Source organism: Psilocybe cubensis, chromosome 3 (assembly GCF_017499595.1).
Source record: "Psilocybe cubensis strain MGC-MH-2018 chromosome 3, whole genome shotgun sequence".
In the NCBI taxonomy this organism is placed as follows: Eukaryota; Fungi; Basidiomycota; class Agaricomycetes; order Agaricales; family Agrocybaceae; genus Psilocybe; species Psilocybe cubensis.
The window spans coordinates 2,244,190-2,263,225 of NC_063001.1; the positions used below are offsets into that span (position 1 = coordinate 2,244,190).

General features: G+C 46.4%; 6 protein-coding genes across 6 annotated transcripts; 3 read left to right on the top strand and 3 right to left on the bottom strand.

Moving 5' to 3' along the window:
- Positions 1 to 18: 18 nt before the first annotated feature.
- Positions 19 to 2,310, bottom strand: JR316_0003523 (Heat shock protein sks2; the record flags this gene model as incomplete). The annotated part of the gene is made up of 9 exons (XM_047889295.1): positions 19 to 347; positions 400 to 578; positions 627 to 1,084; positions 1,141 to 1,573; positions 1,637 to 1,815; positions 1,877 to 1,895; positions 1,959 to 2,097; positions 2,153 to 2,202; positions 2,255 to 2,310. 9 exons carry the CDS (start codon positions 2,308 to 2,310, stop codon positions 19 to 21), a joined length of 1,842 nt encoding a protein of 613 aa, XP_047751669.1.
- Positions 2,311 to 2,456: 146 nt separating this feature from the next.
- Positions 2,457 to 3,421, top strand: JR316_0003524 (37S ribosomal protein mrp4, mitochondrial; the record flags this gene model as incomplete). Its single annotated transcript, XM_047889296.1, has 2 exons — positions 2,457 to 2,631; positions 2,688 to 3,421. 2 exons carry the CDS (start codon positions 2,457 to 2,459, stop codon positions 3,419 to 3,421), a joined length of 909 nt encoding a protein of 302 aa, XP_047751670.1.
- A 50-nt stretch (positions 3,422 to 3,471) lies between these two features.
- JR316_0003525 (putative anthranilate synthase component 1) lies at positions 3,472 to 5,303 on the bottom strand (the record flags this gene model as incomplete). Its single annotated transcript, XM_047889297.1, has 6 exons — positions 3,472 to 3,533; positions 3,590 to 3,897; positions 3,947 to 4,154; positions 4,212 to 4,946; positions 5,023 to 5,236; positions 5,292 to 5,303. The coding sequence occupies 6 exons, from the start codon at positions 5,301 to 5,303 to the stop codon at positions 3,472 to 3,474; spliced, it is 1,539 nt and encodes a 512-aa protein (XP_047751671.1).
- A 315-nt stretch (positions 5,304 to 5,618) lies between these two features.
- Positions 5,619 to 7,297, top strand: JR316_0003526 (Protein shq1; the record flags this gene model as incomplete). The annotated part of the gene is made up of 6 exons (XM_047889298.1): positions 5,619 to 5,693; positions 5,750 to 6,083; positions 6,143 to 6,380; positions 6,437 to 6,567; positions 6,630 to 7,074; positions 7,135 to 7,297. The coding sequence occupies 6 exons, from the start codon at positions 5,619 to 5,621 to the stop codon at positions 7,295 to 7,297; spliced, it is 1,386 nt and encodes a 461-aa protein (XP_047751672.1).
- Positions 7,298 to 12,248: 4,951 nt separating this feature from the next.
- On the bottom strand, positions 12,249 to 14,348 carry JR316_0003527 (Solute carrier family 35 member F6; the record flags this gene model as incomplete). The annotated part of the gene is made up of 12 exons (XM_047889299.1): positions 12,249 to 12,488; positions 12,563 to 12,572; positions 12,701 to 13,073; positions 13,128 to 13,139; positions 13,202 to 13,227; positions 13,313 to 13,343; positions 13,420 to 13,595; positions 13,662 to 13,783; positions 13,841 to 14,010; positions 14,058 to 14,072; positions 14,128 to 14,251; positions 14,298 to 14,348. 12 exons carry the CDS (start codon positions 14,346 to 14,348, stop codon positions 12,249 to 12,251), a joined length of 1,350 nt encoding a protein of 449 aa, XP_047751673.1.
- A 204-nt stretch (positions 14,349 to 14,552) lies between these two features.
- Positions 14,553 to 16,798, top strand: JR316_0003528 (uncharacterized protein; the record flags this gene model as incomplete). Its single annotated transcript, XM_047889300.1, has 5 exons — positions 14,553 to 14,583; positions 14,636 to 14,704; positions 14,763 to 15,041; positions 15,093 to 15,928; positions 15,989 to 16,798. 5 exons carry the CDS (start codon positions 14,553 to 14,555, stop codon positions 16,796 to 16,798), a joined length of 2,025 nt encoding a protein of 674 aa, XP_047751674.1.
- Positions 16,799 to 19,036: the final 2,238 nt, after the last annotated feature.

A 19,036-nucleotide genomic window follows, 5' to 3' on the forward strand; every position in this document is an offset into this window, starting at 1 on the left:
CTGACCAAACCAACTGATTTACCGGATACCAGCCGTAGCTTTTTGGAGAGCACGCTTGATGCCGAGCTGAGCTTTTCTCAGTTCGTCAGCAGTCGAATCCTCAATCTCGAGCTTCTCGAGAGCGCGGGCAAGCTCGGCCTCGACCTGGGCCTTAGCTCCACGCTTGAGCTTCATGCCAATTTCAGGAGAAGTGATGGTGCTCTCGACCTGGTGGACGTAGGCCTCAAGGTCAGACTTGGCTTCGTGACGAGCAGAGAACTCCTTGTCAGCAGCTTTGAATTGTTCAGCATCCTTGATCATCTGGTCAATCTCAGCATTGGAGAGACGACCAACGGAGTTGGTGATGCCTGAAATGTATTTAACATATGATCAGCACATGTATATAAGATAAAAACTTACTGATGGAGGCCTTGCGGCCGGAAGCACGGTCCATAGCAGAGACTTTAAGGAGACCATTGGCGTCAACCTCGAAGGTGGTGACGAGCTCGGCTTGGCCACGGGGCATGGGAGGAATACCAGTGAGCTCGAACTCTCCAAGGAGACGGTTGTCGCGGCACTGTGTGCGCTCGCCCTCATAACTAAAGTGATATTAGTTTAAGTGATCAATCGAAATGTGTGAAACTTACACAGGGAAAGTGACAGTAGTCTGGTTGTCCTCGACGGTGGTGAAGGTACGGGACTTGTTGGTGGGAATGGGGGTGTTGCGGGGAACAACAACACCGAAGACGTCACCTTGCATGGCAACACCGAGGGAGAGAGGAGCAACGTCGAGGAGGACAAGATCCTTGGTCTGATCGGAGGTCTGGCCAGTGAGGACAGCGGCCTGGACAGCGGCACCATAGGCAACAGCCTCATCGGGGTTGATGGACTTGTTCAGTTGTCGTCCACCGAAGTACTCGGACACAAGGGCTTGAATTTTGGGGATACGGGTGGATCCACCAACGAGAACGATGTCATCGACCTTCTCGCGAGGCATCTTAGCATCCTTCAAAACCTTCTCGACGGGGTCGAGAGTGGACTTGAACATGGCAGCGTTGATTTCCTCAAAGCGGGCACGAGTGATGTTGGCGGAGAAGTCCTCGCCCTACAAAGACAAATATGTTAAGATTAGAAAATAAAAAACCAAGTCAAGGCACAAACCTGGAAGAGAGAGTCAACTTCGATAGTAGTCTGAGTGACGCTGGACAAGGTCCTCTTGGCACGCTCGCAAGCACTGCGGAGACGACGAAGAGCACGAGCATCCTCAGTGATGTCGAGCTTGGTCTTCCTCTTGAACTCATTCTTGAAGTGCTCCAAGAGTGTGTTGTCAAAATCCTCACCACCCAAATGGGTGTCTCCAGCGGTGGCCTTGACAGCAAAGATACCGCCGCTGATGTTCAAGAGAGAGACATCGAAAGTTCCTCCTCCAAGATCGAAGATGAGAACGTTCTTCTCGGTCTTGGATTGACGGTCAAGACCGTAGGCAATGGCTGCAGCGGTGGGCTCATTAATGATACGGAGAACATCGAGACCAGCGATGGCACCAGCGTCCTTGGTTGCGAGACGCTGGGAATCGTTGAAGTAGGCAGGGACACTTAATAAGAGAAGTAGATGTTAAGCACGGAAAAGAGGAATTTTTCACAAATATACCACTCACGTGACGACGGCCTTCTTGACGGTCTTTCCGAGCTTGGCCTCTGAAATTTCCTTCATTTTCATGAGGACCATGGAGGAAATTTCTTGAGGGCTGAAGGTCTTGTCCTCATTGAGGTAGTTAACCTTGATGAGGGGGGAGCCCTCCTTTTCGACGACCTCAAAAGGCCAGTGCGACATATCCTGGACAGTACAAGCATAATAAACATAGGTTCCGACATGCGCGCTCCAAACAAATACCCACCTTCTTGACATCAGGATCGCTAAAAAAGAAAGAAAGCTTCAGTAAAAAAAAAAAACAAAAAAGAATTACGGGATCGACCCACTCGAATCGGCGACCAATCAGGCGCTTAGCGTCGAAGACGGTGTTGCGGGGGTTCATGGCGGCCTGATTTTTGGCAGCATCACCAATGAGACGCTCCTCAGCAGAGAAGGCGACGTAAGAAGGTGTCGTTCGGTTACCCTCTGGATAGAGAAAAATGTTGGGGAAGATATTGAGGTAAAAAAAGAATATACGAACGGTCATTGGCGATGATTTCGACACGGTCGTTTTGCCAGACACCAACACAACTGCGAGAAAAAATAAACACAGGGAAATGTGGGCGGTGATTGAGTAACGTACGAGTAGGTGGTACCGAGATCAATGCCAATGGCACCGTCAAACAAATCTTCGGCCATTTTTTTTGTATAGAAAGAAGGGGGGAAGAGGTCGTGGGTGGTGGTCAAGATGAGAGTGAACGAGGGACGGAAAAAAAATCGATGGATGAGGTAAGCAAATGATCTAGAATGTAGCACAGCCACAGCCATCCTCTTCCGACTTAACCATGTCCCAGCCAGCACTCCGCCCATGGCTCGCTGCTGCCCGCTGTTCCTCTCGAAAATGCTCCCTGGGCGCGAATATCATCGCTAGACATCAGTCGACTCATCGGGAGGCGCTGCTAGAGACCCCTGAGGATTGGGCTAACTTCAGAAAAACTCGAGAGGAGCGAAAGCTACAGTGTTTGTGCTTCATGTTTTTCCCTGGTGTGGATAATACTTATCACATTTGACCTTAGTTAGCTTCTTTGAGCCGTATGGCTCAACTACAACCTCGACAAACACTTTTAAATACCGTGATGGTCTCGTCAAACCTCCAAGAGATGCTACAGTATCCGCGCTTTTGGCCGCTGGTGCCCATTTCGGACATGCTGCTTCGCGAATGAACCCCAATTTCGTGCCCTATGCATACGGAACGCGTGCAGGCATCACTATCATTGACCTAGATCACACTCTTCCGATGCTTCGACAAGCCGCCAGTCTTGTGCGAGCCATTGCACGCGCTGGTGGTTTGGTTGTCTTCATTGGCACGCGTCCCGACCTTCGCCCAATTGTGACTAAAGCTGCTGAAAGACTAGGGCGACAAGGATTTTACGTTGGAGAGCGTTGGCTTCCGGGCACTCTTTCAAACAGACGTCAATTCTTTGGTGACCACGTTGTAGATAAGGAAAGGATGCTTCCCGACCTCGCCATCATCCTCAACCCTCTCCAAAATACCATCGCCATCAATGAATTTGCCGCCGAAAATATACCCACTATCGGAATCATTGATACGAACGTGGACCCTCGGCTAGTCATGTACCCCATACCGGCCAATGACGAAAATACGAGGACAGCTGAACTTATTGGTGGAGTTCTGAGCATTGCAGGCAGAGAGGGTGTAGCTTTGTTTGAACGGGACAATGTGGCGACGCTCAAACAGCAGGGTAAGAAGCAGCGGCAAAGAATTTCCTCTTCTATGTCCAACGAATGAGATAGTAATTAATACATGTTTTGATACATTAACCAGCCATTATCATTAATCTATACATTCCGAGGGTTTGCCTTCTTCGTGCCCTGGTTTTGCTGTACCTTATACCAATATTCTGCAAAATAACTTTTATTAGGCTGACTATAAAAGAAGAATTTACAACCAACTCACCCTCGGCCTCTTCGAGAGCTCGAACATTGCCCCCCAGTTTGTTAATTGTTTCGATATATTCGTCCTCTTCGACGCTATCAAACACGATGCCTCCACCCGCTTGAAGATACGCAATGCCGTCCTTGAAAGTCATGGTTCGGATGGCTATACAAGTATCCATCTCGTCTTCGGCAAAATCAAACCGACCGACAGCACCAGCGTATACTCCTCGTCGTTCCTGCTCAAGAGATGATATGATTTCAATGGCCTTGATCTTGGGGGCACCAGAAACAGTTCCGGCAGGGAATATCGATCGGAAAGCATCAAACCTACAGAATCAGTGAGCAATCTGCCAAAACGCGTCGATGAAGACCGAACCTTGTTAGGCCGTCTCTTAAAGTTCCGGAAACTTGAGACGTCAGATGGATGACATGACTGAATTTCTCGACTTTCATTAGATGATCAACCTTCACCGTCTTCGGTTGGCATACACGATTGACATCGTTTCTTGCCAAATCGACGAGCATAATGTGTTCAGCTCTATCTTTTTCAGACGCGAGAAGGACGGCACCAAGCTTCTCATCCTCTTTACATCATGATTAACGTCTTCGAAAATAATTATCATTGCAAAAAAAATACTAACCTTCAGGAGTTTTCCCTCGTTTGATGGTACCAGCAATGGCATGGTTGTAGACGACATTCTTCTCTACTTTACAGAGTGTTTCAGGACTTGCACCAACAATTTGAAGATCTCCGCAATCCAGGTAAAACATGTACGGCGAGGGGTTGATTTGACGAAGATGACGGTAGGCGTTAAAAGGATGCAGTGAAGTTGGTCTGCTGAGTCTTTGAGAGGGTACAGCCTGAATGATGTCTCCAGCGACGATATGTTTCTTCAAAGACGTAACAAATCCTTCGTAGCCATCTTTTCCGACGTTGGACACCCCCTCATTCCCCAAGGTTATGGGAGGTTGTGGAGGCTCAGGAGTAGCGGTTGACAAAAGAAGTTTGGCCAACCTGCGCGCCTTCGACACAGCAGTTTGGTATGTAAAGGCAAGATTTCCTGTTCCAAATGATTTCGGAATGAAGACGTGTGACACAACCTTCAAGGTCTGGAAGATGTGATCGTAAATGAGAAGAGTATCGACAAGCATGAAGACAGCCTCTGGAATCCCAAGAACATCTTTGAGCTCGGTTTTTGTCTTTGGTTCGAAATGTTGGATGCAGTCGTACGACACATATCCGATGGCGCCACCAGTAAAGGTTGGTACTTCAGGGATTTTAACATATTGATGAAGTGCTAGCTCCCTCTGGAGCGCAGTCATAGGATCGCCCGTAATTTCCTCTCCAGGGCCAGTTTTGATGACCTTCAGAGGATCTGCCAGAAGAAAGTTGAGATGTAAGTATAATGCCTTTGTAAGGTCCGTGATTCGATTCAAATGTTGTGAACGTACCAGCTCCGATGAAACTGTATCTGGCGACATTCTCTCCTCCAATAACCGATTCCAAAAGAAAACTGTACTTAGAATCCTTCGCGATGCGCAAGTAGGCCATACATGGTGTAATCAAGTCGGCTGGAAGTTCCACGTAAACCGGGACACAGTTGCCTCGTTTTTCGTTGAAGATTAAGTTCTCGACAGTAGCAAGAGTAGGTAGCGCGGGTAATGTCTACCGAAAGAAACATTAGTAACAGTGAGGAGATACCTTATAGAAGTGCACATACCAATGGATCCATAGATGTAAATTCGAGAGTTGGGTTAGTATGAAGTTAGAAATTGTACAATAGAACGATTATATAGCAAGCTGAGAAAATGGAAGGGTACAGAAAGGGTGGACTAGATTATCGGCCGCGGGTTGCTATTTTTGCAACATATCGGACGCGGGAATTTAGCGAAGCGCGACCATGTCTCTCCAACTTGCAACATAACTGAAAATTCACCCTCCTAGACCGCGACCACATATTCTAAGATATCTATCTTCAAAACTATTATAATTCTCCTCGTCTCATTAATTTTTCACTCCTTGCACCAATAATTCTCTTACATCTGTTATGATTACTCCTCGTTTTAGTTGCGGCCAAACGGACGAAGCGGTTATTGTTTCGTTATACTGCCCATCTATCCGTGTACGTTATATTCATGTATCGCCATCGAGTTTCCGGCTTATTGTCGAACGAAGTAGGCAGCAGATGTCGAAATAAACGTCGACGAGACTCTAGTCACTATTCATGTTAATCCATATTTTCTGCGACTCAATTTTTCTAAGCCTGTGCTGGAAGATGATAGTTCATCGGCTCAGTACGACCCAAGTACTGGAAACCTTACCGTCACCTTGACGAAAGAAAATAAAGGAGAGCATTTCGACGACCTTGATCTCCTCGCAAAATTGCTGGCCCCGAGAAAGACTGTCTCGGAACCACCTTCGATTGAAGTAATCTCGTCTGAAAGCCTTTCAGAAGACGAACTGACGTCCAAAACCGAGTCCCTTTCGATCGAAAATGATGAATTCATAAAAGGTTGGTTCCACCAATATGTACATGATAAAACTCTGACCCTGCGCTCGTGAACTTTCCAGCCTCCGAGAATGATTGGCAATTACCCCAAGAGATCCCATCCCCGTTGCCACCTTTGAACACATCCGCGCAAGTTCGCTATGGATTCTTAAGTATACATTCAGGCTATCTGAAGTATGCGAGCCACACCGAAAATGAGGTCAATGAACTTGGTGATGACGCTGAAATATGTACCAAAGCCGAACGCCGTGTTAAGAGAGTGAAGCATGAGGACGATAAGTGGGATGAAGAGCACTACATGTAAGTACCTCATTCCAATGACATACCACGTATTCAATCACAGATTTTTGCAATAGGGCAGACTTCGTCGACGATGAATACATTCAAGAATTGATCCACTGGCCACATCCCTATATCACCTCCCATGATCCAATTGTGTACACGGAAAAAGAAAACTTGGCGATGTTGCGCTTGCCTCGGAAAGAATGTGAATTGTCGCCTAAAATATTCCACTTACTTTTTTGAAACTAATCTATTCATGGTATACAGATCTTGCGACGGAAAATCAGACTCACGACTTGTACTTGACCCTTGTCACATTGCTCTTCTCTTATGCTTATGATTCAAGGACTTCGCAGCTTGACCCTACCCCAGAAAGCGCATGGACAATTTGCAGCTTGACACCTGCATTTACGGCCTTGGACCCGCCGCATTCTTTCCGCTACAAGGGAGGCCCTCATGTTTTCCCGGCCGATGAATTGGAGGAAGTACTCGTACCGTCTTACCGGCGCTCCCTGGCTTTCCCCTTGTATCGCTCTTTTGCATTGGCCGAAAGATGTCGGCAAGATGTGGCTAGTTTTTTAGCCAAAGGAAAAAGAATGGTCATTAGATGTCTTTTGGAGATGAAAGACATACTGGACCATCATGAGGTATATTACATATATAGCAAAATCTGGCTAGACGATTTCTGTGTATGGATCCAAGCCGATGCGAGGTATGTAACTCAAACATTGGAATTTTGTAAACCGCTACCGACGCTTCACATTACCAACAGCGACGAAACTTTAGACCTCTTGGGGAAAGCCTTAATGGAGGTTAAAGTCAGAAAAGTTGCCATTGGATGGGGCCTTCCAGATTTTGAGCAAGCAGCGAAAGAGGCACTTCAAGGAGAGAGAGAAAGTGACAGTGATGATCAGACCACGGATTCTGACGCATGATTCATTTTGACTTGATATTCTCTTGCTAACACACCCTCTTTTGCGATCAAAGCCTCATCCGACACGCCTTTCTTGTGGAGAGGGTATCCGCGTGGCTTTTCTATCGTCTTTATAATGATATATCGACAGTTGTTCCACTCTGTTTCTCCGTGATGACGCTTTGGACGGACGTGTTTAGTGCAAGACGGTCCTCGGAAAAGAGTACACTGTTTCGAGGTTGATAAATTCCGAAGATCACGAACGTAGTTTCGGCGAGAGTCGATCGAGTAGAACATTCGGCTGAGCAACACAGGGATTTTCTCCATTAAATTGCCAAGCAAGATGACCAACATGCCTTTCGAGAAATATAAAAAAATTGAGTTGAGTCGTTCAAGGTATCTGGCATGATATGTTTGCAGATCCGTATCCGTGAACCACGAAAGCAACATATTGCATACTCGTGGGCATGCTCAATCAATATTTTCATGACTCGAATCTCAACCTGTAAACAAGACTATGAGTATCTCAACGATATAGTAAATGTCTATTATATTCTAAGATATTTTACACCATTGACAAGCACCAGGTCTACCCCTGAAGGGCTCAATCGGAAGCCATTGTCAATTTGGGTACTGGAAACTGGGTATGTTGTGTGTGCATAACGGATGGTTTAAACTTTAGCTGACGAGAGAAATGTAATTTTTAATTAATGCAGATTTACAACTACAAGCGCTAGTTGTTGGGTGCCGATAGTAGCCATCACAATCATGAATTACAAAAGTTCAAAGTGTCGCCAGCCTATTGCCAGTACTTGAGAATAAGATTGAAAGCCATTGAAGTGGCGTATCTAGTTATCGATCAAATCGTAACTTGTGATTCCACAGAAAGCCAAAACCACATATTACCGTCGGTAAATTGCTTGATTCTCGTCTTTGCGGATGAAGGACCGAAACCACATAGTAATGGTATGGGTTGTGACAACTTGAAGCGTCGCGGAATGCGATAAATGGTAGATACTAGAAACCCCCCCAAGTTGATATTGACGGAGAAGCAAGGTAAATAAGAAAGACTCCATGTTTCTATAGTGATGAAGGAAGATTATTCATTTCCTTGGGGAGGGAAACGCCACACAAAATATGTTTATGTTATCTCGGCTCCGGTTAGCGGCGCCGGCGTCACACGGATGTGACTCCGCATTCTATCCATTTTAGGGTCTTTTCTTGATCGCCCTCCGTTTTTGTCTTTCTTCCATTCAAGGAAGTTGCTTGAAGGGGTATTATCGTCTTTTATCGTTCTCAGCATGAGGCTTCCCATCCAACTTCTGCGAAACTCGCGAACTCAAACCTAAAATACCAGTCTGCACCCGTACGCTTCTCGACTATGCATAAACAACTCTACCTTGATCTTCTGACATTGTCAAGTCGGGTTTGAACATTCAAGTTCCCCTATCCTTCAATTCATCGACTTTGTATTGTTTTCTCCACCTACTCCTTTTTCGACGACGCATTTCATATTTGATATGGATTGCAGATGACTACAGATAGTTGGCCGGGTCGAGGCTGAGATATCTCGAGATCTGTCTTTCTGTACCACCACATGGGCATATTCCCGATCCGCTTGTCTATGACATCGATTGGTACGTTTTCTGCCCGATATGAGATCTCCAGATCTCTCATCCCTATATACTATTTTCTTCCTGTGAGTGCAGTATTATCTGCTTTACACGCTTCTATGAAAGTCTTTTACGTTTCGGAAAGCTATTGGCTAAGTTTCCGTATGTCATTCGGAAAAGACTAACGTGACACCGTTTCAGCTCTCGACAGCTTTGGCTGAATGGAATATGTCATTATACAATGGCAGGCGCTTCTGCCGCAACACTCCAGCTCTATCGTGGCCAATGCAGGAATGGTCGGTTATATTCGTCACATCCAATTAAAGTTGATGGAATATACGAATCATTCAGCTGTAACTGGCCTCAAGTCTGTAGTGACGCACAAAACTGGTTAGTAGAGCAAAGACAGCAATATTTATCGACGGTCAGCGATCTGTCTCCTTTCTTATCCACTCGACTCTGAGGCCGAGCTTCTATTTCTTCCCAGATATATCTTTTTTTCATGCTTTCGGTTCTCCGTTCTCCCAACGCACAATGCGAGATCAGTGGCTGAGAATCTGAGTCAAACTCTAATGCAACAGAATGAACTACGTTCTGTATTCATCTAATGAATTGTGCACGGCAAGCGGATAAACATTCCGTGATATTCCAGGCGATGTCAGAAAGTTCGCAAAGATACTTGCAAGACCACACTGGACGATTGTCAACACACATCTTACAGCTGTTAGCTGTCCATTGCTTATTTTTACTCCTCCATCATGTGCGTGGGATATCCCCGACTAAAACCTCCTTTTCTTTGCTCAGTGTTTTGACTCTTAATCGGAACAGTGTCAGACGCATGTGAACGCGAAGAAACAGCGATATGGGTTCTTCTTCTCTTTCTCCGCAGTCGTGTATGAATTCGTGATCATGAGAAGAGGGTCATTGTATATATCCACTCTTGCCTCCATGATAATGAATAGCTAAGAACATCTTTCAGGATGTAATTCGTGGCATGCTATGTCCATACAAACGATTTCATTCATTCAAGGAAGTGCAGCGGTGTCTTTCCTATTTTCACGACCCGCCGCTTTTCATCGAGAATATAACCGCATGTCGTCCAATAGGCACTCTGGACAAGTCATCGATCCGGAGATATTACTTTGGGATAGTCGGATCCGACCCAAGCTGTGGCGCACAGGACATCAACACACTGCACAGATAGTAGTTGTGATTCGACACCCGACGTCAAGGGAAATGTGGACTTTCCGTCTGGCTGTCTGTGGATCCACGCGCACAACCTGCGCACAATAGATGTTATACCTTTCCACTCGCTCTCATCAAGCCTCCGCGTTATGGCTCCCCTCGACAAGACCTATTAAAAGACATAAAGTCAATAACATTATTCAAAACGCATTCCCATGCATTCACTTCGATCAATCATGATGAAGACCCACGGTGTCATGAATCCAGACCGATGCTCACCGCTTAATTATCACTAAATGGAAGACGCGCGCAACAAAACTGTCACGTCCGGGAATAGCGGCAAAGGAATAAGAGACATGAAAAATACGCAGAGTTTCCAGCCTGTATTGCAATAAAGCCAGTCAAAAATATGCGGCAATTTTCAACGTCTCCAATTCTATGGCTTGGTGCAGAATTTGGCAGTTTTGAATGCAATGTCGTCATGTAGGAAAGAACCAAATTGCGTAGACCATGCAGTTTATGGTTAGTCGATTTAAACAAGCGCCCGTATCCGCGAGTCTACAGTGAGTTATTCATTGAGGCATTTATAATTAACTATTAAGATATATACTTTCGAATACGATTTACTTGCTGGTCATTAACGACCAAACGCTGAACTTACGAATTTATAAAATGGCCGTCATCATCTTCTGCTTTGAAAGGGGCGGTACTGGCCGAAGAGGTTGTTCATCATGAAGCATCGTCAGCATTGTTAGAATCTCTTTGATTGCTTAGCCGTACGAACGTGAGACCTGATAACTCGAACACTGCAGCTTCGCAGTTAGAAAGTAGACGTTGAATGATCCAAGTTCATCAACGTTTGGAGGTATAACACCAAATCCTACATCTGTAACGACATCTAATCCGCTATATCCTTCCCACTTTCACCAGCACGCAAAAATACAAGAATGATCTTCGCGAACCCCTGTATACTGGGATTCGCGCAGATTGGGTTCCATGTGGGCGATGTAATTGCAATGCAGCAAGGTTGGAAATTGAAAGGTTCTTCGATCCACCCCTTGTAACACGTCAAATTGGTGTTCATTAGCGAGCTCGGAGCGGAGCTTCATCACAAAAAAATAGTCTCATTTTCAATTTGAAAGGTAATGCATAATGGACCACTTAAACTTTCAAAGTGGCACTGTCGGACTGCTTTCCTCGGAGGTTGTCATCTGGGGACTTTCATTTCGTTTGAAAACACTAGACGAAATTTGTATTTACAACAGCTATTACAAAAAATACAAGAGCTAGAGGAGGAGACTCCAGGTGATCAGCTCGCAGGACCATCGGCATTCTCGGGGTAGCTATTTGATCGACGACACTTTGCATTCTGGAATCCAGACGAGGTTTTGCATACCACCATCAGTACAATTGATATATATTGGTACCCCGGTATTATGAGAGTGCCATCTCTTCCGACTGGGAAGCTCATCATCGGATCGCCTTGCATGTTATTAATACCGATTGGTAAGGCTGACTGGGGTGCATTTCACAGCATTCTGAGGGTGCATGCAAGTTGTGAACCCCCCACAAGCTTATGTACTCTTCACCCAAACTGTGGACTCGCCACGGACCGTGATATTCGGCTGGCCAGTGAAGATGATCAGATGCGTTACAACAAACACCCCCAGTCCCCTCAACCGAGGTAAATTAAAATTTCCCTTAATCTTTGTTCTATCTATACTACTTGCCGCCGTGATACACATGGCGCAGCGGTGCCACACAAAAATCCTTGGGAATGACGTCCACAAGCCATTATTACTTCTCATTATCCGTTGGCTCCCAAAATTAAAAACCAAGAAAAACCAGCATTTTGCGGACCTTGTGTCAAGGCTTCCAAGAAAAAAAAATAAACAAGATTTACGATCATCGCTGCTGCGCGGTAAAATTGCATAATGTCGTCAGAGTCTGATGTATCATGCTAGTTGGATTGCGAATGAGCACACTCTAAGCCCTTGTACTTAGGACTTGTCTACGCTGATCTATACCAAGGATTGAAATATATCTTAAAAAGATATCAGTCATCAGAAAGAAGAGAGACGGACAAAATATACACAGCAAAACAAAAAGAGTACACCCTTTATGATATATCATCACATCCATAAACACAATAGGACATTAAACAATAAATCAATTCTAATCCGAGTGCGTTGTCGACGTCTTTGTGACATGTACCCCTTGTGCAAGGGCATGTTGACCTGGGGGCACGACATCGAAGCCACTCTGGCCTAGGTCTGCGGGAAGTGCCGCCGTCTCGTCAAGCGGACCTGTCAAGAGACCTTCCCGTTCCTCCTCGTCCGACACTCGTGAGAGTGCAGGCTCATGGCGAGGAACAGGCAAGTACGGAGGTGGTGCAACGAGGTCGTTGAACAGGAACTAATGTGCAACAAATCCCATGAGTTAGAGATAATTGGTAAAACTCTATTTAGATGGGGAAAGAGTTCGCATACCGTGCCATAACTGTTGTGTTTGCACGCGCAGCCAGTCGGTAAGAAGAAGATCAATGGGAGAAGAACAAGTCAGTGATTATTCCTTGACAGAAGAGGGTGGGCGCCCCCGCGCCACCGAAGTGTGAAAGGAAAGCTTACACAAGAAGAGAGAATCCGAGAACTTGGAGCAGAGAAGTCGGAAAGACGAGCTTCTCCCAGCCAAGACCAAGACTGATGATCCAAATAACAAGAGTTCTGCATGTGTCGGTAAGTGACCGTGCCGTGGCGCTGACATGCCGAGTAACGCTCAGTCCGAAGAAGTTGAAAAGAGATATACTGAGACAAATGGCAAGCCCAGAGTATAGAACTGTTGGTGTGTAGATCATTTGATACCAGCCGCGGGGAAGGTCAAAGAAGGGAGATATTGCAGATATGGATGGGATGGCCATAATGGGAACAAACATGAGAACGGAGATGGTACCAAAGAGACCCTCAAAACCGACGGCGACAAGGGGGGACACGGAATATCGGCCTGCAAAAAAATTAAGCCAACGAAGGTGACCTGATAGGACGTAATGGAACTAACTCATGATCTTTTCTGCATATGCAAGTGTATCAGCGTGCGAGACATTTGGAGATGAAAAGTGATGAGAAACGAACCTTCGACAACAAACTGAGTGGCAGTGCTAGAGTTTACGTGCGATATATCAGTATGAACATCAACCGAAGAAGAATCGGACATGTGTCAGAGATGAAAAGATGTACACTTACAATACCTGCGCAAACAAAACGAAGAATATACCTAGAGGAAAAAAAGGGGAGAGATGTGATGGAGAAAGTGAGTTTGGAATCAAACAAAATCGGTCATTTAAACTGACCGACAAGGACGCTGGTGACTTGAGGATCCTCGATTGCTTTGGTATGGGGATCGTGGTAGAGATTGAGAGCACGAGCGAGATTATGAACAATAGACTCTTTGACGGCATCCTTGATGAGTGAACCGCTCCAACCTACCAAGCCAACGCCGGCCATGACGATAATGAGGGATACCCATCTAAAGATTGATAAAAGTAAGTGAGTGGAGGTGGTGGTATATAATTAACAAAATAAAGCTCCATACTGATAGAGCCAAAGGCGGCGTCGGAGAAACATGACACTAAACACACCAACAAACAAGACGAGAGCGCCCCGGGTCATCTGGTAAATGGAGACGGGGGTGTAGAGGAGACCGACATTCATCAACTGGAGATGTAGATGAGGATAAACGGATTATGACAAGTAAATCGGGAGGAGACATACGGTTGTGCCAGTGAGATCACAAGCTGCCGGTATCCAAAGGAGGAGGACCTTCCAGCCTTGGAGAGGCTGGGAAGCGAGCTTATTGAGAGGATCATGATCGGAATCGTCCTCGAGTTGGACGGAAGATTGCCGCCTAGTATTTAACCACGTGTATATAACGGGCAAAAAACCTAAGCACATGGTTAGACAAGAGAAGTAGAAGGAGATTGTGACTGACATAGCATTTCTCCGACTAGTTCGGTAGATGAGGGTTAAACAAGGAACAAAAGGGGAGGAGAAGGACGAACTGAACATCTGCAGCGTCTGCCAGACTGGCTGCTCGTAGAGGACATGGTTGGCGGGATTTGGATCAGAACAGTTCTCGACACACTGCATGTCCTGATACTTGGACCATATAGAATTGCTGGAGCCCTGGAAAGGGTGAGATAAAGGAGAGAACAAGGAGAGATAAGGGTACCGTGAGGAGCATGCCAACGAGGAGAAAGGGCACATAGAGAGAGGAAGGCATGGTGGAGGTAGGGAAGAGAGGGGAAAGAGGGGTGGCGTGACGTGACGAATATAATAATAAAATATATAAAATAATAGGAGAGATATTCCCAGGAAGAAGAGGTCCCCGGATGTAAAGAAGCTAGCGTCGACAGATCTTGCTTCTGACGTCCAAGGGTTTTTATTCAGATGGCCAACCCATCCGGCTCTCTTTCCTCTCCCCACAATGGTCCAGCTCATCCTCTCCTCCGCCAAAGGTCCTTCGTTTTTCTCTTTGCTCGTTCTCTACTGATTCTGCTCCTACGACAGGCAACCAGGGCCTCAAATATTTCCCATATGTCGGCTATCTGGGTCTTACCCCAATACGCGTCGAAGGCAGTCAGTCCTCTTCTTTCTGCTCCTCTCAATCCCCCACATCGCTCACTCATTTTTCTAGTCGTCCGCACCCGTCTAGATGCAGATCTAAAGCCTCTTAGCGCAAGCTCTCTCACCGTCTCTGTTCGCTGCTACGAGTCTCGCGTAGGTCGTATCAACACACTGCAGTCCAATGTCCTCGTAGACTACACCCAGATTCTCTGGTCAAAATCAGACGCTCTCGAGCATGAGCCCATCTCAAATCTCGAGTTTCCGTTTCGCATATCCATCCCCGCAAAGGTCGCCGGGTTCAGTACAGCTCAGTTTGTAGATTACCGGTGTGTGTGGAGGGTCGAAGCTGGTATGTTTTGAGGTCCTTTTTCCTTCATTTCTCCTCATCTTTTTCCAATAGTCCTCAACCACGTCCCCATAGCCGGAGTCGGGTCTCGTCAGATACGCCACTTTGATCTCCCTCTCATTCGCTATGACCTTCCCCCATTCTCGTCTATCACACCCTCGCCAGAACCCATGCTTGGCCAGGAAATTAACAAACCTCGCACTCCCCGTTTGCGCTATTCAATCCATCCTCCAAAATCACCTATCGGGCCCTTGGATCTCGTGTCCATCCCCATTCATCTCCATCCACTTGATCACGCCGTTTCAATACGAAGCGCAAGTGTCATTGTCGAGCGCCGTATAACTTTGCTTGATGTACCCCAACAGTCTGCGTCCACCACTCCCATCGTCCCATCCTTGCAACAAAGTCATTCATCTTCGTCTCTCAGCAAAGCATTGTCTCCAAGTCCTCATTTGCCATCATCATCATTTCCAAGCGCATCATCATCATCATCATCATCATCATCATCATCCAATCCTGCATATTCCCATTCATATCAAGACTCTGAACCAGTGGCTTCTACTTCAAATCTTTCAATATCTTCTTCTAATCCTACTATTACACCCGGCACAGTTTATCCTTCATCTGCGTCAATAACATCAGAGACGCCTCTGTTTTATAACTCGATTAATCAACATCCCTCACCTCTGACACAGGGTTCATCTTCCAAAGCCGTTGTCAACCCTATCGCTGGCGCAGAATCCTCCGGTCATTTTTCTCATGATGGTAGGGGAACATGGACAAAAACACTAACCCTTCAGTGGCCGGCTGCAAAATCACATAGTCGGTGGGCTATCGGCGAAACCATTTCTTCTGAGATTGTATCAGTAAAGTATTTCATCCGCACAAAGGTAGCTATTACATTTCTCACTTTCTGTCAAATTCCATTCTTACATTCTTCTTTCTCCAAGATAGTTGTCACTTCCCCTTCTGGCACAGAAACTATCGAGCTGGCGGACCAAGAACTTCTTGTAGTATCCACAAACGACGCTGAACGACAGCTTGCTCTCGCCAAATATAACGAACTCCAAGATGCTATGGTCTCTGACGGTTACTCGAGATCGAAATCCAAGTCTCCCAGACGCTCACGGCCCGAGCGCGACGATTCTGCCATCCCCCCATCACCGGCTCCCAACAGCAGCCTCACTACCACTGCAACACCTTATAATAATAGAACCAAGTCCAGCAACCGGCGACCTCACACCAGTGCGGGTCCGCGTGATAAACCCGTGAATTTTGCCGGAGGCGCATATGGACGCCCACCACGCGGGCAAGAAGGCGAGGCGACGTTTGGTCAGGCGTCACTGGGAAATGGTGTAGGGACAGGTTCGGGAAGCGGCCTCGGGAGTACGTCCACAAAACGGCGTTCAGATGTGGTAGTGATGCGCACGACGCAGCGGCCGGACAGCAAGCGTGGGTTTTTGAGTGGGAACGGGAACGGCAAACTCAGCAGCACTAGTTTCTGGTCAACAGTGCATTCAAATGGTGTGGCACCCCGTGTAAAGGCTGCGCCGAGCGGGAGCAGCACAAGTACGACGGCCAGCTCATCGAGTGTGTCGAGCAGCAGTCATGGCGGGGACTCTGAAACGTCGGAACACATGCGCGAATGGGAAGAGGAACTTGCAAAAATTGAAGTGAAGAGCCGTCGCTCAAGTGACTTGCTCGGTTTCTCCGGAAAGAGAAAACGACCTGGTGTCGCGAGGGTGATAGTCCCTAACTGATTCCTTGCGGGTGTTTTTTTATTTTCTTCCTTGTTTTTCTCTTTTCTTTTTTCGTTCTGTAGTCTTACATTTTATGCATTATTCCTCTTGTTTTCTTCTTCTGCTCACCTGCATTTGCTTACTAGTCGTCTTCATCGTCGCTGTCCATCATCTCATTATTTTGTTCATGCCTCTTGGATCTGTTCTGCATAGCTCTCTTGTACCATCTTTCGTCATGCATATCACGACTTGATACCACGCGCACATTCTGGCGTCTTAATAAATAATACCTATTCTGCACATCCAAAATCAATGCATTGTTGCCGGTGTGGGCTAGCTTCCTTGTCGCGTTCGCGTTCGTGACTGTGACCCGAGTTACAAGACGTGAAATCTCCGCATCGTCTCGGAATGTCTCAACCAAGGACTCTAACTCTTACAGTCACCACCATCATGTCGGGCAGCTTTCCATGGGTCAGATTCACAGGTTTCTCGCTAGCTCGTGCGTCCTGATGCCTTCCATATTATCTCTGCTAATATTGCCTCGTTCTTTTCTTGAATTCTCTTCCTGAACCCTGTCTTCCGAAATTCTGAACCACACAACCCATTCGCCTTCTTTCGACTCGTTGCTGATATATATTGCGCATACATTTACCAATTGTCGCTTCCTTTCCTCTCTTGGCGTGTCGGCTTTTCGCTCGTTCGGCGTGGCGATGGCTTCGTGAATGCCTGACAATATGGCCCTTTCAACTCTTACCACCACTGGTGCGGCTTTTGGCTTTCCGTCAATTGCCTTCTTTTGCGCTTCGCCACGGCTTCCGGGCTGTGTATGTGCTTGGTTCACTGAAACGATAAATGACGATCTCGATATCGTTAACCCTCTACTGGTGGCTGAATGGGTGTGGTGTGATGTAATCTGTCCATGGGGTGCCGTGTTGCGGTCTCGTGGACACACGACGCGACCTCGGCGTATCCACTTCCAATGCTTGCTACCAATCCCGGGGGAAATACCGACGCTATTACGACGACTCTAATATCTTTGTTCGTTCCATATCGACTTTTACTTCCTTCGGCATCGTATGTAGTGATGGGTGTAGGTTATGGACTTATGAAAGGTTCGTCATTCTCGGACTAGATTCATATACACTATCGCTAGTTCGTCGAAGAACTTGGACTAGTAGAGCAACCATGAAGCCATTGGAACTGTTCTGATGACGCTTCATTTTCGCTTTATGCTCTATCTTGCACTCTTTGTCTCTTGCTTTGCTCAACACTTCTTTTTTAATCTCCTGCTAACTCGCTATGCCATTCAGCCACAGTCCCTACAGAAGAACAACTCTATAACGTGAGTTTTACCAATTCATTCAATCTTCTCGTTCATTTCTCTGTGTCTTGCTTATTTATTCGAATATTGTACCTCAATTGGGTAGTTGGCGCATGCCTTCTCTTATCTTGATCTCTGTATGGATTGTTGCTTTTTCAGTGCGCGGTGGGATCCTTCCGTATACGCATTCTTCGGTGTATGTGGCGTTGTACACCGGAAAGAAAAAATGACGATCTCTCCACATGCCTAGCGCTGCGGATTCCCTGCCCTGCGTTCTTAGGGTTGCTCTGTAAGCCATAGGACGGTGGGCAGAGGGGTGTCTTCTTTTCTATTGGGGAGTCGTCATCATGCTTCTCCCGGATGCCGCGAACTGGCTATGCTTTCATCTTACACCCAATTCCGGACTTTCAAAGTTGGCTTCATGTCACGCTCTATTTGACTTCTTCATATGCGCCTCGCCTTGAAGAACAAGCTTCTGTTGTATTTTTATTCTGCTTTTTAAATAACTTGCTTACATCCACTCCTTTGCATCATCGGACCTACATTGGACTCTTTTTTCTGACCTATCTTCTTTGACTTTTTTTTTCATCGCCTGATATTTTGGGCGTTTGTGGAAATATGCAGGAAATGGCCCCCGATCTGAGGCGTAAAGTAGACGCTAATCGTGCCGCCCGCCTTGCCCGAGAGGCCGAAATGAAGAGACAGGTGGATGCCCAAGTGAGTGTTGGTATCTCTTTTAAGGTTATCGCTCCGCCCAAGGAGATGCTATCGATAGCATTCAAAGTTTCCACGTTTTGTGTCTTTCTTCTTCTTTTGCAGTGTCAATCCTTTTTGAGGATGTTGGAATAAGAACGGAGATTTTTCGTTCCATTTATGTCTTTCTTAAAATATATCGCATTCTTCTACTAATCCCAAGCTCTGCAACTTGTAGGTTGCAG